Source organism: Rousettus aegyptiacus, unplaced genomic scaffold (genome assembly GCF_014176215.1).
Source record: "Rousettus aegyptiacus isolate mRouAeg1 unplaced genomic scaffold, mRouAeg1.p scaffold_m13_p_4, whole genome shotgun sequence".
Taxonomy (NCBI): domain Eukaryota; kingdom Metazoa; phylum Chordata; class Mammalia; order Chiroptera; family Pteropodidae; genus Rousettus; species Rousettus aegyptiacus.
Window position 1 is genome coordinate 8,230,905 of NW_023416307.1, and position 18,084 is coordinate 8,248,988.

Sequence of the window (18,084 nt, forward strand, 5' to 3'; positions counted from 1 at the left end):
ACGGGTAAAGAAATGGGAGGAAATAGTGAATGCAAAAATAGACAGACAGATGTAATATGTATTTTTGGAAACACCTCGGATAAATGTCATTCCAGAGAAGAGGGTCAGCATGTGAGAAGATAACTTTTAATCAGCTTTTAAAGCTACTTCTGAAGTACATTTTTTGATTATTGTCATTTGCTCTTAAGTTTCTGAACAATTTTATCCCATATTTGTCAAAGCCCACAGAACTGTACAACAAAAAGAATAAAGAGTAAACCATGGATTTTAGTCAATAGTTATATATGAATATTAGTTTACCAATTCTAAAAATCAAATATAATTTTTATTTTTCAAAGTAGTATGGAAAGTATAGAGCATGCTAGTTAGAAAAGTTGGTGTTCTAAAATTTAAAAAAATAGATCTTTTTGTTTCATCCTGGAGTTCCTTGCTGGTGCTCACAATAATCAAGCTTATTCTTTCTTGGTCTCAAATGTTTCTCTTTTCTTATCTCTGAAAGAGATATAATTTACTTTTTAAACGGAGAAAAGGGTGTTGTAAAAAGATATGAGATTATAGAGCTTTAAATTTGACCCACGTCTTTGATTTAATTTGTAAGTGATGTATACCAATACAAAGAAAACCAGAGATGAAGAAATATTCCATTGAAAAACATAATCAAATATGATTGGTATGCCTGGCTATGAAAAGTTCTACTTGGGTTTTAGTATGCCCAGACTTTGAAAATATAGCATTCCTTCTTATAAAGTGATGTAGTAACTTTCCCCCTCCAGGTTTCTTGAGATATAATTGACAAATAAAATCATATATACTTAAAGCGTGCAACGTAATGATTTGATAAAGGGATGCAATAACTTTTAAGGGCCATGTTCACAAGGCAACACAGCAATCTCAAATATTTTAATGAGTGTGAGAGCCTCTCTTTGAGTCAGAGAACAAAGAATTAATGAGCTATGTAAGTGTAATACTAATAAAAGAAATAACACAAACATGAGATACCTGTGATTTATCACTTGCCCTGCTCAGGGTATATAAGCTTCCTTCCACACATACAGACATTCACTATCAGGATCTTAGCTTGAACAGCAAACCAAACTCACCACCCCTGACACCATGAGCTACTACGGCAGCTACTACGGAGGCCTGGGCTACGGCTATGGAGGCTTTGGTGGCCTGGGCTGTGGCTATGGCTGCGGATGGGGCAGCTTCCGCAGACTTGGGTATGGCTGTGGCTACGGAAGCTACGGATGTGGCTGCTACCGCCCCTGTTATTATGGAAGCTACGGAAATCGTTGCTACCGCCCCTCTTGTTATGGAGGCTATGGATTCTCTGGCTTCTACTAAGCCACTGCCCAGCAACTCAACATCTGACTTAGAAGAAACTTCCAAATTGGAGCTCAATAACTGGACAATCAAGACCATGCTGAAGTTATTTACATAACAGTATTTAGCTTCCAAGAATTTTGGATAATTTTTCAATTAGGACTGTAGCTACATCATAAAACAAGAATCCTATGCTTTTCCTTTTCTAGTTGATTAAATTATCTGTTCACCTTCAATAAATGTTAAATTTTAAAACAAACTATGGTTTTTGTTTTGTTCATGAAACTCAATTATGTGGAACTGTTGATGGTTACCGTCCACCAGTTGTCAATGTGGGAAGCTCTATCTCCTTGGCTAAAAATTAATTTTCCCCCCAATACCTCACATACATATATAGAGATTGAAAGAGGGAAAGACTAATAATTCTTGACTGAAATGAAGAAATTTTTTCAAAATGGTTAGTGATTGAATACTTTTCAGTATCTTGCTTTTATTTAGATAATATTCAGATTTAAGTTAAAAACAAAAATTGATGAAAGTAAACCACTTTTACAATTTTTTTACTTTGCATAATCTTATCTGGTATATCAAATTTTTCTGCACATTATTTTATTTGACATTTTCATCCAGCAGCTGATCTGTAAGTCAATAATAAATTTGTGTAAACTTGTTTCATATGAGATCATTTAAGTAAAAATAATTGAACTAAAATGTAATGTTAGCTTATTCTTTATTATAATGTGGCATTTTTCTTTACCACAATCATCATACCAAATAACAAATAATTTTTTTGATGTGGCAATTTTCTTTACTACAAACATCATACCAAAAAATTTTTTTGCAATCCAACAAGGGAAAGAAACAAGACATAACTGTAAACTAACTTATCGTTTAGCTTAGGCTGATGGCAATCACAGTTGACTCTTAAGAGCTTTCTTATAAATCTAAATCACAGTTAAATCTAAACTTCCCCTGAAAAAATGGGAAGGATCAGATATTTTAATGATGAAATTAAAAATATAAATATGAAAATACCAATGTTTTTCTTAAAAGTAAATGATATATTTGGGTAACAATATAAAATTAAGATATTTTGTTTAAACTGATCAAAATTGATCAAATATGTTTGATTTAGTCAAATAGTCATATCGAAAACTTACAGAGCTAGATGAGGCATTAAATGGCCCCTGTGCCATGTACCTCATATTGCAGAAAACAGAAATCTCAGGGAATCAGCATCAATGAAGTTATATTGGCTTTAGTGACCGAATCAGAAACAGAGCCAACGTCTTCTGCAGCTAAGTGCCACGGCGCAGCCTCCTTTCCGTGTTTCTCCCTTTAAAATGCAGCCAAATAGAGTATCTTCAAACAGCTCAGCTTCCGTGAATACACCTGCTCTATGGGAATGTGAAGGAGGATTTACTTTCTTAGATAGAAACACCATGTCTATAACATTTATTGTTTTTATATAGAGAATTGAAACTTAATTTCAGTGTTAGCCTCATCTAAACTTCACTTACAGCTATCTGCATCTCCTTCTATACATCCATATGTATATGTACATCTATATCGAAAGATCAAAGTCTTCATTTGAAGAGTTTAAACTTATTTAGTCTACATAATGATAAATTAGCTCAGACATCGGTCATCATCTAACCTTCCATCAGGGCATTGTAGAATCTCAGTGTACAGAGTAGGTGAGGTATAGTGGGTGGCTCCATTATTTCATACATAATCAGGTAACAGTTTGTAGTCTATGGACATGACCTATAGGGCTAAGAATAAAAACTGCCATCGATGTCATTAGATGGCCTAGCATTGTGTATGACATTCCTAGTGAATACGTTAGCATATATTATTACATCTTATTTTATGATTTAATCATTTTTGTCAGTAAAAAGAAAGCATTATGAGTTTATAGCAGAAGTGCCCCTCTTTCACAAAAAGTTATCATTTGACCAATAGAAGAAAATTTTTATTATTTCACACATCAAAACAATCCGAATTTCATAATCAATTCATTCTCTTTTTTTTTTTGTGACAAGCTCTCACGAACAAAATAACAAAGAATTATTCAAGTCTTTGAGTTCACTGAATTAAGAGTAAGAAGAAATATACACTTCTTAGTTTCCAAAAATAATTAGTATCTAAAGGATATTACCATTGCTCTATTTATTTGATGCAGAAAAATATTGTTAAAAAATATTTGATTCCTATAGTTCAGAACTTTTGTTCTTAATTTTATATACATATGTATATTATATGTGCACATATATATATTATGTGTATATGTATGTGTGAATATATATATCACAGTGATATGTATGTATGTATATATGTGTATTCACTTCATTATGATATATACTCTACTATTTTTAAAAGTATACATATGTGGTTTATTTCATTATTGATTTTTTTAATTATAAAAATCTACTAGTTTTTAACTCATGTGGACATTGTTATTTGCATCAGAAACAACACAATTAGCCTTTATCACAGTCAAGCAATCTAGCAAATGCACATAATTATTCATGAGATTCTTAAACTTGTTAGATTTATTTGTGATTGTTTGGCTTCAAAGTGACACACAGAATAAAATATCTTGCCCTTTTTATTCAGAATTAAACGTAAAGATAGAATAAATTTTAGTAAACAAGAATAAGAGATTGAACATCCAAGACAAACATCGGGTTCAATATTTCTTCAAAATCTGAACTTTTCGAGTCCATATTCTGTTCTAGAGACTTACTATAAGCTGTGGCAAACAGAATTCTTTCCTTTATTCATTCAACAAATATGTTTTGTTTTGAAGAACAGTGAACAAATTCAGATGGGAAAATGTATTATCAAAAATATTACTTATAAACCTCAGAACAAAACAAAATAATCCACAACAACAAAACATACACTCAGTTACATGTTAAAGTCATGTAAAGTAAACTAATAGTAAAGTAAAAAGTAAAATAATGGTAAAGACCCAAGGCAAAGATATAGTCACATTCCACGGGGGCTTTACCTTGCACCATAAGCTTAAACTTGAATTCAATTTGCTATCACCACCAAATGAGCTGAGGAAATCTACAAAGGTTCACCTATATTTATATCCTTGTTTTTTGTCTCAATCATTTTCCAACTGCACATTTATTTTTGTAGAGTTTTAAGGCATGAGGATTTTGTGAGACACTGTTAAAAATATTATATGACCTTGAAAATGTAGAAATATATACATATTTTTTAGTTAAACCTTAATAAAGAGGTAATATCTTATGAAAAACGTTTGGTGCTTGCCTAAGAGAAAATAAGGGGCATACCATATAGAATTGGTAAAAAATAAATAAGGACACAAATGTCATGCTAAAATTAAACATGAATAGAAGGATGAAAAAAATGGATAAAAGCACAAGAACTAGCTGGTGCAAGTATGTATTGAGGATGAGTACAGAATGAAGATCGAAAGAGAGTTTTGATAAGAGAAATGATGTGTGTGTTTTCAGGAAGAGAAGGAAGAAAAATGGTAACTGTTAAGAAAAACAGTAACTAAAGCAGAGAGCCAAAATCATCTGTATTTTTAGATAATACTTTTCTGTTCTGAAAAAGAGGGGAATGATGTAATGAAAATATTTTCGAACAGATGTTCAGACTGGTTCTAAATGTGAGTTTGTTTTCTTAAACTGTCCATCAGCTTCTGAAGTAAAGTTTACTATGCTGATAAACCAGAAAGATATTTTGCAACAGGATATATAAAATCAAAATAGATTTCATGTGTGTGTGTATTTTCAACTTGAGATATAAATTATATAAATTTAACATTTAAAAAATTTGGTAGATTTAAGAATTTTAAACTTGATGAGTGTATTTGAATCTAGCTAGAAGATATAATCCAAAGAAAGATATGAACATAAGAAATGACAAAATGTTTAAGGAGAAAACTTCATCAAACAACAATAATGTAATATCATTGGTAATGAAGAATTCTATTTAAGGAATTTTTATTTTGTGTCTTTGAAGACAGATATTTTTCCCACTTAAAAAGAAAAAATGTAATGAGTTCAAGGATGTCCTAACTAGGCAGCTATGTGAGCTCAAAAATTTTAATAAGTGTGAGCCTCTCCTTGTGTCAGCAAACAGATTAATGAGTTGCCTCAAGTGAATGAATATTTTGGAATGATATGAAAGAATGGTCACATGTTTTATCACATTTTGTGCTCAGGGTATATAAGCATCCTCCAACACATACTGACATTCGCACTCAGGATCTTGCATTGAACAGCAAACCAACACTCCACCCCTGACACCATGAGCTACTACGGCAGCTACTACGGAGGCCTGGGCTATGGCTTTGGAGGCTTCGGTGGCCTGGGCTGTGGCTATGGCTGCGGATGTGGCAGCTTCCGCGGACTGGGCTATGGCTGTGGCTATAGAGGCTACAGATATGGCTGCTACAGCCCCTGTTATTATGGAGGCTACGGGTATGGCTGCTGCCGCCCATCGTGCTTTGGAGGATATGGATTCTCCCGCTTCTACTGAAATCCTACCCTGGGAGCCCAACATCTGAAGCTATAAGATGATTAATCGAATTAACTCAAATTTGAATCAAACAAAATAACTGGGACCAAGCCAAGATGTAACATATTTAGCATCTTAAATTTTAAGAATATCCATTTTTAATATTTGCCTTTTATGTCTCCTGCTGTCCTCTATTTGTACTTTCACGCTGTGGAATTTTTCTGTTCCCTTTGCAATAAATTATTCTTATTTGAAATGGCACGTGCAGCTTTAATTATTTATTGATTTATTTATTTAAATTGTGACTCTCCCTTTCAGGGAACTCTTCCAGAGTTCTTCCAAAGAAACAGTCTTGAAGTTTTAGTTATATGTCCTTGTAATTATTACAGCCATATAAACACAAAGTTATAAGAATTGGTTCACTTTTTATGTTAATTACCTCATTTGGCTTTGCAATGCTTTTCTTTTTTTAAATTTAGACTCTTCAAATGATTAATTCCTAGTTAAGGTAAAAAAAAAACGTGAAGTAGTAAACAATGTTAAATTTAAATGCTATTAAAATATTAAGATGCATTTTAAAAACTCAGACTTATTTACTAAACCTATGAATAGATTTGTTCAGCCAGCTAGTAACACCTATGCTTTTAGTCAATCTAGTCACAGTGTATTAGCTTCACGTTGACTAGATAAGTATCAGCACCATGACTCCATTGGACAACTATACTACTTAGTTTAACAGAGGGCAATGATAACCATTCATTTTTTTTCATTTCCACTTTTATATTTATTCAGGGTAAAGTTTACTGATTAACAAAATATATTAGTCATTCTTATCTTTAGTAAAAATTCTCAGAATTAAATTTTACCCCTTACATGGTTTTTTATTTTTAATTTTCAGTTACAGTTGACATTCAATATTATATTAGTTTTAGGTGGACAGCATAGTGGTTAGTCATTTATGTCTTATGAAGTCATCCCCCCATTAGTCTAGTACCCATCTGGCATTATATGTAGTTATTACAATCTCATTGACTGTATCCTCAATGCTGTACACACTTCCCTTGACTAGTTTGTAACTACCAATTTGTACTTCTTAATCCCTTCATCTTTTTTACATATTCCCCTAAACCTCTTAGCATCTGGCACACATCATCTTGTTCTCTGTATCTGTGAGTCTGTTTCTGTTTTGTTTGTTCATTTATTTTGTTCTTTAGATTCCATCTATAACTGAGATCTAATGGTATATGTCTTTCTTGGTTTGATTTTTTCCACTTAGCATAATACCTTCCAGATCCATCCATGTTGTTGTAAATGATAGGATTTCACTATTTTTTATGACCAAGTAATATTCCATTATATATGAGTACCACATCTTCTTTATCCAATTGTTTATTAATAAGCACTTAGGTTGCTTCTAACTATTCTATTATTAATAACTAATTGCATTTCTCCATAATCTGAGGAAAGGCTTCAAAGAAGAATCATAATACAAGTACTTAGAGAAGGTACACGCTACTCCTAATGTAAGGTAGTATTATCATATTATTAGAATTTGAAATTATTGCTGAATATAAGGGAAAATACATCATATCTTCACTTCTAGGAAAAGCTATTCTTTATGTTAGGGAGAACTCTTCAATACAGGTTCGTCAACCCCAAAACTTATGTTAAATAAGCAGAGTGGCATACTAAAAACTGTTTTTTTATTTGCAATTTTATGTCTTAGCTAGATTTAATGAAAATAAAATACTTGAATTATTAACTATCTTTTTATATTTAGGATGATCAATTAAAATGGAACAAGTTCTGAAGAAGACAAAAGTAGTTTAATAATGTGTGAGGTAGTAAAATGTCTTAATTAGAACAAAAAATAACCATAGAAGAAAAAGATGAATAAATTAGATTTTATCAAATTACAATGTTCTGTTTATATATAGACACCATCTTTAAGTGAAAAAGTGCCAAATCAAATACTGGGGGAAATATTTTTATTACATAAATCGGACACACACCAGTATCCAAAAATGTAAAGAGCTACTGTTAATAATAAAATTAAAATTTTAATTTCAATTAAAAATGGAAAAATACTTGAACGAGCATTTCAAAAAACAGGATATTTATGGATGTCTAAATTTAACAAGTGTATTGGAAAATTATTTGGGAAAATCCAGTTGGATATATTTGTAAGTTATGTCCTATGTATTACGTATACTGAAGAGAAAGCATATGTAGGTCTATCAAAAAAAAATCTCTATTAAAAGGCACGCATCAGTTTTATTCACACATATTAGCAAAAAAAGAAAAAGAAAAAAGAAAAAACAGAAGGAAAGAAAGGAAAAAAAGAAAGAAAAACAAAAAAAGAAACTGCTCAAAATAGATTTTACTAGAGCAGGCTATTTTGTACAATGAACACAACAAACCAATGCTACTATGATGTACAGTGGGGAAAACATTCTGGTATCCCATATGATTCTGTTGTGACACCCAGAACAGTTAAACTTCTAGGGAGTACAGTAAACTACTAGTCGGTATGGTCAAGAGAAAAATTTGGGAAATTTGAATGTGATTAATTCAGGTAATTTGTGAATGTATGCAAAATATCATTAACTTTTACACTTAAGGTTTGTGCATTTCACAATATGCTTCGAACAAAACAACAATAACAACAAGAAGTAGATAAAATGATGGATTATGTATTTTTTAAAGCAAGAAAGCTATTTGAGATAATTTCTCCTTTACATTCTTAGATGCAGTCATAGTTATTATCCATGTCTGTGAAAGGCATAGGTAAGAACCTTGGAAAGCATTCATCCATTCAGCACTTTGTTGAATTTCTACTGCCTGTTAGTCATTGAACAGCAGTCAAGTCCAGTTGGGCAAATGCATCATGTGATAATTGCTTATAAACTCAACAGAAGGTCAACATTATATTTAAAGTCATAAAAGTTTAACAAGAATTTAGATACTTAATTCAATTTAAGAGCATATCTGGAGTGTTTATCAGGATTTAGGGCAGCCTTGGTATGGGTGATTAACTTCATGGAGTAAACTGAAAAAATTTTTGTCTTCGATGTGTGTGTGTGTGTGTGTGTAGATAGATAGATAGATAGATAGATAGATTCTGAAGGTATTTCCAGTGTTAAGAGTCTGTTACTAAATTTTCCAGGGTCTTTGGAGGTGGCATATATTCTCGACATCATAGATCTTAATAAATATTTAATATTTTAGTAGAGACTAGTTAGTTATTTTCTGAAAAAAAAAATCACAGTGGTCAAAGAGAAATCAAAGGCAAAAACATGGTAAAGTGAAGATATGTATGAAAGAATTTAAGTAAGGACTGGATAAAAATGTATGAGAGCCAAAGAAAAAATTGTATATATTTCACTGTTTTACCTAGTCCGAGACCCCAATAGGAATTGGGAGGAACTGAGAAAAAGTGATGTTTGAAAGTACATGGATTCCAGGAAAGGGAGGAAACGGTGTCCATGATGCTGGGGAAGCAGATGTAATCTCTATTTTCAGTAATACTTTGAACAGATATGTCAAAAAGAGAGTCAGGAAATGAAAAAAAAGCAGTTTTTAAGGCTGCTTCTGAAGTAGATTTTTGATTACTATAATTTGCCTTTAATTTTTGAACAATATTACTTTATATTATTAATCCAAATATTTTTATTTTCCAAACTAGTATGCAAGAATAGAAAAAGAGAACATTATTTATGACAGCCAATGTTGTAAAATGATAGAAAAAGAATAGTTCTATTTCAACATTTTTCCCCCCTGAATTTCTATACTACTGTTCACAGCAGGTGAGCAGATGCTTACAGATTTTCAAATGTTTTTTAGCTTTGAAAAGACTTCACCATGAAGTATTAGATGCCTTTAAAAGTGTGTGATAAATTGTAGACTTGATTTAACTAGTTTCTTTTATTTAATCATAAGCAAAGAATAATAATTCAAGAAAAGCCAGAGATGAAGCAATATTTCATTTTAAAACACAACACTGTCAAGTGTGTTATGTAATATGCATGGCCGGGAAGAATTTTATTTAGTCTGGTATGTCCATACTTTGAAGATACAGAAATATTTTTCATAAAAGAGATTCAGTATGTTTAAGAGGCACTGTGACTAGGTAAGAATGCAAGCTGAAACACTTTAATGAGTATGAGGGCCTCCACAGATGTCAACAAGGGGTAACACACAGAATGACGCAAAGAATAAGTGGCTTATGTTTTATCACATGATCCGAAGAGGGTATATAAGTATACTGGTATGGAGGTTGACATGCACACTCAAGATCTTGCTTTGAACAGCAAACCAAATCACCACCACTACACCATGAGCTACTACGGCAGCTACTACGGAGGCCTGGGTTGTGGCTATGGAGGCTTCGGTGGCCTGGGCTGTGGCTATGGCTGCGGCTATGGCAGCTTATGCAGACTGGGCTATGGCTGTGGCTATCGAGGCTATGGATGTGGCTGCTACCGCCCATCTTGTTGTGGAGGCTACGGGTATGGCTGCTGCCGCCCATTGTGCTATGGAGGATATGGATTCTATGGCTTCTACTAATATACTGTCTCAGCAACTCACCATCTGAACTCATAAGGAACTCTCCAGATATGAACTCAATAACTATACAACCAAGATTATGCTGGGGTTACTTGCCCACAAGTATTTAACTTTTCAGAATTATGGATAATGTTATAATAGCTTATATTGCCATCACAATCCTAGAATCCTCTACTTTTCCTTTTATAACTGATTGCTTTATCTGCTCACCTTCCAAAAAATATTAAATTTGAAAACACAACAATTTTTGTTTTGTTCATGAAACTCAGTTATGTGGAAGTGGTGATGGTTACATTCTACTCAACTGTAAATGTGGGAAGTTATCTCCTCGGCTAAGAATCAGTTGTTTTTTTCAATACCTCACAAGCATGTGCAGAGATAGAAAGATAGATATAAAGACCAAGAATTCTAGATTGAAATGAAAAAATTATTTCAAAATGGTGATTGAATATATTCAATCTCTTGGTTTTATTTAGATAGTACTCAGATTTAACTTAGCGACAACTTGACATGGCATTATTCTTTACTACAAACATCATGCCAAATAAGTTTTTTCTATAACATTTATTGTTTTTATGTAGAGAATTGAAACTTAATTTCAGTGTTAGCCTCATCTAAACTTGACTAACAGCTATCTGCATCTCCTTCTATACATCCATATGTATATGTACATCTATATCGAAAGATCAAAGTCTTCATTTGAAGAGTTCAAACTTATTTAGTCTACATAATGACAAATTAGCTCAGACATCGGTTATCATCTAACCTTTGATCAGGGCATTGTAGAATCTCAGTGTACAGAGTAGGTGAGGTATAGTGGGTGGCTCCATTATTTCATATATAATCAGATAACAGTTTGTAGTCTATGGACATGACCTATAGGGCTAAAAATAAAAACTGCCATCGATGTCATTAGATGGCCTAGCATTGTGTATGACATTCCTAGTGAATACGTTAGCATATATTATTACATCTTATTTTATGATTTAGTCATTTTTGTCTGAGTAAAAAAGCATTGTGAGTTTATAGCAAACATGCCCTTCTTCCACAAAAAGCCATCATTTGACCAATAGAAAAACATATTTTTATTGTTTTACATATTAACACAGAATCTGAATTTCATAATCAATTCATTGTCTTTTTGTACAAAGCTCTCACAAATAGAATGACAAAGAAAGAATTGTCAAAGTCCTTGAGTTCACTAAGTTATACATTTCTTAACTTCCAAAAATGATTAGTATCCAAAGCTATTTATTACCATTCTTCAATTTTTTCAGCTCAGAAAAAAATCAATACAAATATTTGGTTCATACATTTTACAACGTTTTTCTTTTAATCTTATATATGCATGTATATTATACATATGTAGGTATATGTATATATGTGTGTATATATATATAAGTGATATGTATTATATGTGTGTATATAACTGCAAAATATATATATTTTACTATTTTCCTTTTTGAAATTATTAAGCTTTTTAAAAGAAATTATAAAATCTATTGGATTTCATCTCATGTAGACATAGCTATTTGCATCAGAAACAAAATGAATTAGTTCTTATGAGAGTCAAAAAATCTAGCAAATTTACTTAACTATTCATGAAATTCTTAAACTTGTTAATTTTATGATTGTTTGGCTTCATTATCACTCACTGAGAAAAAAATATTGTACCAACTGTGTGTTTTTTATTTTTAGAATAACAGTTAAAGGTGGAATAAATTTTGATAAAGAAAAAAAGAGATTTAATAGCCAAGGCAAACATTGGCTTACATATTTCTTAATGTTTGATGTTATGGAAGCTTTTGAGTTTTTATTCCATCTTAGAGCTTGCTACAAATTGTTAAGAGGTAAAATTCATTTTTTCATTAATTCAACAAATATGTTTTGTTTGGATGATCAGTGAATAAATTCAGCTAGGAATATGTAGTATCAAAAATATTATAAACCTTAAAACAAAATGAAACAAAAAATAAAACAACAACAAAACAAAATTCTGTTACACATTAAAGTCATGGAAAGGAGACATGTAAAGTCATGTCATGTAAAGTAAAAGCTAAGCCCAAGCTGTAATCACATTCCAGTAGGTCTTAAATTTGGGTGGTGGGCTTAAACTTGGGTTTCCTTTCCTATCTTTACACAGTGATCTGAAATCCACAAAGACCGGCAAATTAATATTTATGTTCTTGTTTTTTGTCTCAGTCATTTCCTCACTACATAATTGTTTTCGTAGATTTTCAAGGCCTCGAGATTTTAGGAGACTTTTTAAAAAATATTATGCACTCTTAAGAGTACAGAAATATATGTATATATTTTAATTTAAAACCTTGATGAATTAGAATATTTTATTAAAAACATTTGCTGATTGCTTAAGAGAAAATAAAGGGTAGGGTGCCGAGAACTGATGAAGAAAACATAAGGACAAAAATATCATGCTAAAATTAAACATGTGAGTAGAGGGATGAAATATTGTCAGAAAAAAGGATAATAGCAAAAAACTAGCAGGTGCAAGTATGTATTGGAGATGAGATCAGAATGAAGGTAGAAAAAAAAATTGGGTAAGAGAAATAATGTATGCATTATTAGGAAGAGAAGAGAAGGAATGAAAATGGTAACTGTAAAGCAGGGAACCGAGATTGTCTGTATTTTTAGATAATACTTTTCTGTTCTGGAAAAGAGAGGAATGGTGTAAAAATATTTTTGAACAGGTATTCAGACTGGTTATAAGTGTGAGTTTGTTGTCTTAAACTGTCCCTCAGATTCTGAAGTAAATTTAACTGTGTCGATAGAAAGATATTTTGTAAGAGGATATGTAAAATCCAAATAGTTTTCTTGTTTCTGTGTGTATGCGAGTCTTTTTGACTTGAGAAATAAATTTGACAGATTTAAGTATTTTAAAATTGATCAGTATATTGGAATCTAGTTGAAAAAAAAGATACAATGATCCAAAGAATGATATGAATATTAGAAATGACAAAATATTTAATGAGAAAACACCATCAAATATCAATGATGCAATATGCTTAGCAATGAAGAATTTTATTTAGGGATTTTTATTTTGTAACTTTGAAGACAGATTTTTTTCTCATTAAAAAAGAAAGAATGTAATGAGTTCAAGGGTGTCCTAACTAGGCAGCTATGCAAGCTCAAAAATTTTAATGAGTCTGAGTCTCTCCTTGTGTTAGCAAACAGATTATTAATAAGTTGCCTCAAGTAAATGGATATTTTGGAATGATACAAAAGAATGGTCACATGTTTTATCACATTTTGTGCTCAGGGTATGTTAAGTGTTCTCTTAAACATGCTAACATTCACTCAGGATTTTGCCTTGAACAGCAACCAATTTACCAATTTAACATAATAGCTGGCATGGTGAGCTATTATGCAAGCTACTGTAGAGGGCTGGGCTGTGGCTATAGAAGCTGTGAATGTGGGTGCTGCCACCCCTTTTGTTATGGAGGTCACAGATATGGCTGCTGCTGCCCATTGTGCTATGGAAGATATGGACCCTCTGGCTTCTACTAAACTTCTCTAGTAACCCAACATCTGTCATCATGAGTAGATTTGCCAAAACAATCTTCTCTCAGTGGAATGAGTTACTGTAGGCCAACGATCAAGAGAAATCTCAGAATTTCAGAGAATCTATTATTTATAAACATATCTGCATCATGTCTCCTGGGATCCTCAGTTTAGGCACTAACAGATGATTTGTGCTGAATACACACTAAACGACCTAATTTCAAGTTAAAAAAATGTAGCTTTTTTGAGTTCATTTAACTCAATGATGTGTACATACTTATATATAGGTTTTAAAATTTGCCAATTAGAAACAAAAAACATAATTATATATGCATGTATATATACATATAATCACATAGAAGAAAACTATAGTATGAGAGTTACAATTCAAAACAATAGAATGTTACGTTTTGTTTTTATTTTTGTTATATAACATTCAGAATTGAATTTGACAGCAAAAATCAACCATGGAGATGTAAATATACATGCATTATAAGAAATTAATTATTTTACATAGTTTGTATTTTATTTATATATAGTTCTTAATGGAGCTCAAGATTTGGAACTAATCCTCTACTTCTTTCAAAAATTCTGATGGTCTCCTTTTATATTTTTTATAAAAACAGGTGGTGTTAAATATACCTATTTATGGTTGCTAGACATCCATATTATTAAAACTATAATCATAGCAAACTTTCCACAAATCTTATAATCCATATTTATGAATTTTAGAGAAAGCAAGCTGTTTATCCATGATTCTTTGAATTATATATTATCTTTCTTTATTCATAATGTTCTGCTTTTATCTAGCGTGTTACGCATGTAAAGTAAGAGTGACTTAAAAGTCATGGCTGAATAATAAAATGCGACCTTTGGTTATTTAACTCATTCATTTCACTTATCCTGTGAAGGGACACTGTTCTTCAGCACCCTCCTCCTCCTCGTCATTATGCTGAAGTAACTAAACAAATAAGGATGATAACAAACAGGAATATCATCATAAAGTAAAATATTATGTGGCTTCAAGAGACTAAGAATATCATTCAATATTTAAAAGCAATCATAGAAAGCTGAGTTTTGGTAAAATATTATCCCTTCAAAAGTGACCGTTTTATTGGCAGTGTGAGAAATTAGGAAGAGTATGTAAAATAGCTACAAAAATATTGTTTTTGTAAAACTGAATGATATGTTTAGGTAATGACATTTGATATAAGTTGGGAAAATGTAATAAAACAAAGGTAAAAGTAAAATTATAGAATTAAATTCTTGAAAAGGGACATTAAAACTCTGCAATCCTGTCCCATACGTTCGTAGGCAGGAAAATCCAAATTATGTGATTTTTCCTGGTAATTAGTCAAGACTAGGGTGAGAACCATGCTGTCTTTGACTACCAGGTATTTGACTACATGCTGATTTCTCTTTATGTATTTTCTCATAGAATATTGTCAAATAAACCATTTTGTAAGTTCAGCACATGGTTGGAAGAAGGGCTAAGTTATCATAACTGATTTAATGGAGACTGTCACTTGACACCTATGTTTTTCTAACATTTTTACTGTTTTGACAGTGAGAATTGTACCTATCAATTTCTAATTTATCTGCTTTTGAATGTAATTAAATAATGAACAATGTTAAAACTCAACTAAGTAACAACAACAAACAAACAAAACAAATAATACTAAACAAAAATAAGCACCATGAACCCTTCTTTTAGTCGATGTTTCCTGGGATATATGTATTATCACAGAGTGGGTTGAACAAGGCAGATAGAGCCAAGTAACTATTGAAGGCTATGAGGTTTGATCCAGTAAAATAGGATTTCTATTTTCCTTTCATCTGGGTAATATCTCCAGGGAGAGTTTCCATGGAGCTGAAAGGCTGTATTCAATACAATTATTACTGCAGTTGACATTCTTAATACAATCAATATTATCATAATTTTCTGCTATTTACATTACATTGAACTATATCCGAAGTGAGAGGAAATGTTTTGAATTTATAACAAAAAGAACAATTTTTACTCCTCTATCCACCAACATAAATAAAAACTTGGGTCATGAGATAAAACTTAATAAAAAAATAAGAATAGTCCAAATCTGCTCTTGATATACTGAATAGAAAGAAAAATAATACGCCCCTAATGAAATTTCCAGTGTGACTTTTTCTTCACTGGTGCATATAAAAAAATACAAAATACAGATTTGTCCCATATTTTTAAACAGTTGTTTTCTTATTTTTACAGCCAGAGAACATTTAGAAGTTATATATATCATAGTCATGTGTTTTCTTCTTTGAAAACAATTTTGTGTTTGTTGTGTTATTAAAGTTTTTTATTTGTGTCCCATATCGTTTCCATATATAAAGTCAAAACAGTTTTATGCATTAAAAACAAACAAAAAATAGCTCTTGATCATGGTCACATGCTCTGATAGAGCTACACGAGAACAGTGTGAAATCCTTAATGCTATATAATTTATTCATAATCCTAAATGATTCATTAAAAAAGGGAAATATTTTATCATTTGGCTGATTTTATGAAACAAGAAGTAAAAATAAAATGAATTTAGGTTGAGATTGCACAGAGATAAAAATTAATATTGAGTTAAATGCCACTCTAAAACCAGAACGCCTATTGGGACTTAGGTCAGCCTTGAAACATTTCCTAGAACACCCATTCAGTTGTTCTGAGTATGATATATATGGTCCTTACTTTAATTTTAGTTAAAGTCATATAATTCTTTCAAAAATTATTGAATGCCATCTATGCTAGGTTTTGCTTAGATGCTGTCAAGTAAGTGAACAAAACCATCAAAAAATTTTGATCCTGATGTTGCTTATAAATCTTATCAAAAGCTTAGCATATGAGCATAACCACATAAAACTAGTTTTTTGAGTTCCAAATTTCAAGATACAGCCGCATTTCCATAGGGCTTAATTAGGTTGGTATCAGCTTTGGGTATCGGTAACTAACTCTCTGGGCTCAAGATCAAGTGAGGGACTCAGTGAATATGAGGCCAAATTTCTTTAAAGAGTGTTTGTTCATTCCTTGTCTTTTTTTTTTTTTTTTTTTTACAATTGCGTCATACATTTAGAGAATTTCTTAAGTATTTCTGGTTGTACAAGTCCTTTAGAAATTTCAGATGATTTTAGGAGTTGAAGTATGTTTCAGGCAAGTAACATCAGTATCTTAGAAAGGTCTCGTGATATCTTAGGAAAGGTTAGTTCGAAATTGCCTGAAAACAAAAAATGGGCTGGATTAGGCAAAGACAGGGGCAAACGTATAATATTGACTATGGAGATCTTGATGGAAGGAATGTAATGTTGACTTGAATATACAGGTAGAGACAAAACCATTTACCCACTACGCATTATTACCTGCACGGAGTAACAAATCACAGAGGGAAGCTGGGTGATGTTTCAAGTGCGATTTGAAAATGACATACAAGATACATGGAAAAATGACGGGTTAGATAAAGAGGGAAAAGTGGTGTGTGGAGGCAAATATAATCTACATTTGTAGTAGCAGTGAGGCTAGAACTCATTCTGGAGAAAGGGCCCAGGATATAAAAAGAAGACTTTTTGAAGGCTTCTCACAAGATAGATTCTTGGTCACTGTGACTTGGTCTCACCACTGCGGACTCCAATGTGCTATATTTTTTAACCAAAACAAGTATGTCAGTGTGTAAAGCCAAAAATAAATCTAGAGTTCTAAAACTCTAGAAAGCAAGTGAGCTTTTGTTTTTGTTTTCTGGTATACACAGCAGGTGAACCAAGTCTTTCTTGACGTACTTTTTTTTTTTAATCTTCTGAAAAGAAGTACATCCTTCACTGCTCATGTTGCAAAATGTGTGCTTTTGGGGGGGGGGAGAGATAAATTTAAGAGAGTTTTAATTGATTGTTTCTTGATATTTGGTAGAATCTAAAACAATTTCCCAAAACGCCTATTATGATAAGATATCTCATTAGAAATTCAACAGTATTTGATGGGACTTATGTTAAGTGCCTGGTAATAAAGAATTCTATTTAGGATTCGGTATGTCTATACTTTGAAGAAACAGCGATTCTTTTTAACAAAATTAGAGCAACAAGCTCAGAAACAACATAACTAGGCAGCCAAGCTAGCTCAGACATTCTTAAGGAGCGTTGTCAGGAGACCATAGATTTAATGAG

The 18,084-nt window shown here is 31.9% G+C and overlaps 3 protein-coding genes across 3 annotated transcripts; all 3 read left to right on the forward strand.

Annotated features, from left to right (window-relative positions):
• Window positions 1–349: 349 nt before the first annotated feature.
• On the forward strand, window positions 350–1,748 carry LOC118601680 (keratin-associated protein 19-8-like). Its single transcript, XM_036219465.1, has one exon. The coding sequence runs from the start codon at window positions 1,114–1,116 to the stop codon at window positions 1,342–1,344; it is 231 nt and encodes a 76-aa protein (XP_036075358.1). The 5' UTR covers window positions 350–1,113; the 3' UTR covers window positions 1,345–1,748.
• A 3,871-nt stretch (window positions 1,749–5,619) lies between these two features.
• Window positions 5,620–6,197, forward strand: LOC107519559 (keratin-associated protein 19-5-like). The gene has a single exon (XM_016162352.2). The coding sequence runs from the start codon at window positions 5,620–5,622 to the stop codon at window positions 5,848–5,850; it is 231 nt and encodes a 76-aa protein (XP_016017838.1). The 3' UTR covers window positions 5,851–6,197.
• Window positions 6,198–9,773: 3,576 nt separating this feature from the next.
• Window positions 9,774–10,798, forward strand: LOC107519558 (keratin-associated protein 19-8-like). Its single transcript, XM_016162351.2, has one exon. The coding sequence runs from the start codon at window positions 10,099–10,101 to the stop codon at window positions 10,393–10,395; it is 297 nt and encodes a 98-aa protein (XP_016017837.2). The 5' UTR covers window positions 9,774–10,098; the 3' UTR covers window positions 10,396–10,798.
• The last annotated feature ends 7,286 nt before the right edge of the window (window positions 10,799–18,084 follow it).

Bases quoted from the DNA above. Each gene is read 5' to 3' on its own strand.
- LOC118601680 (XM_036219465.1), top strand. From the start codon at position 1,114: ATGAGCTACTACGGCAGCTACTACGGAGGCCTGGGCTACGGCTATGGA.
- LOC107519559 (XM_016162352.2), top strand. From the start codon at position 5,620: ATGAGCTACTACGGCAGCTACTACGGAGGCCTGGGCTATGGCTTTGGA.
- LOC107519558 (XM_016162351.2), top strand. From the start codon at position 10,099: ATGGAGGTTGACATGCACACTCAAGATCTTGCTTTGAACAGCAAACCA.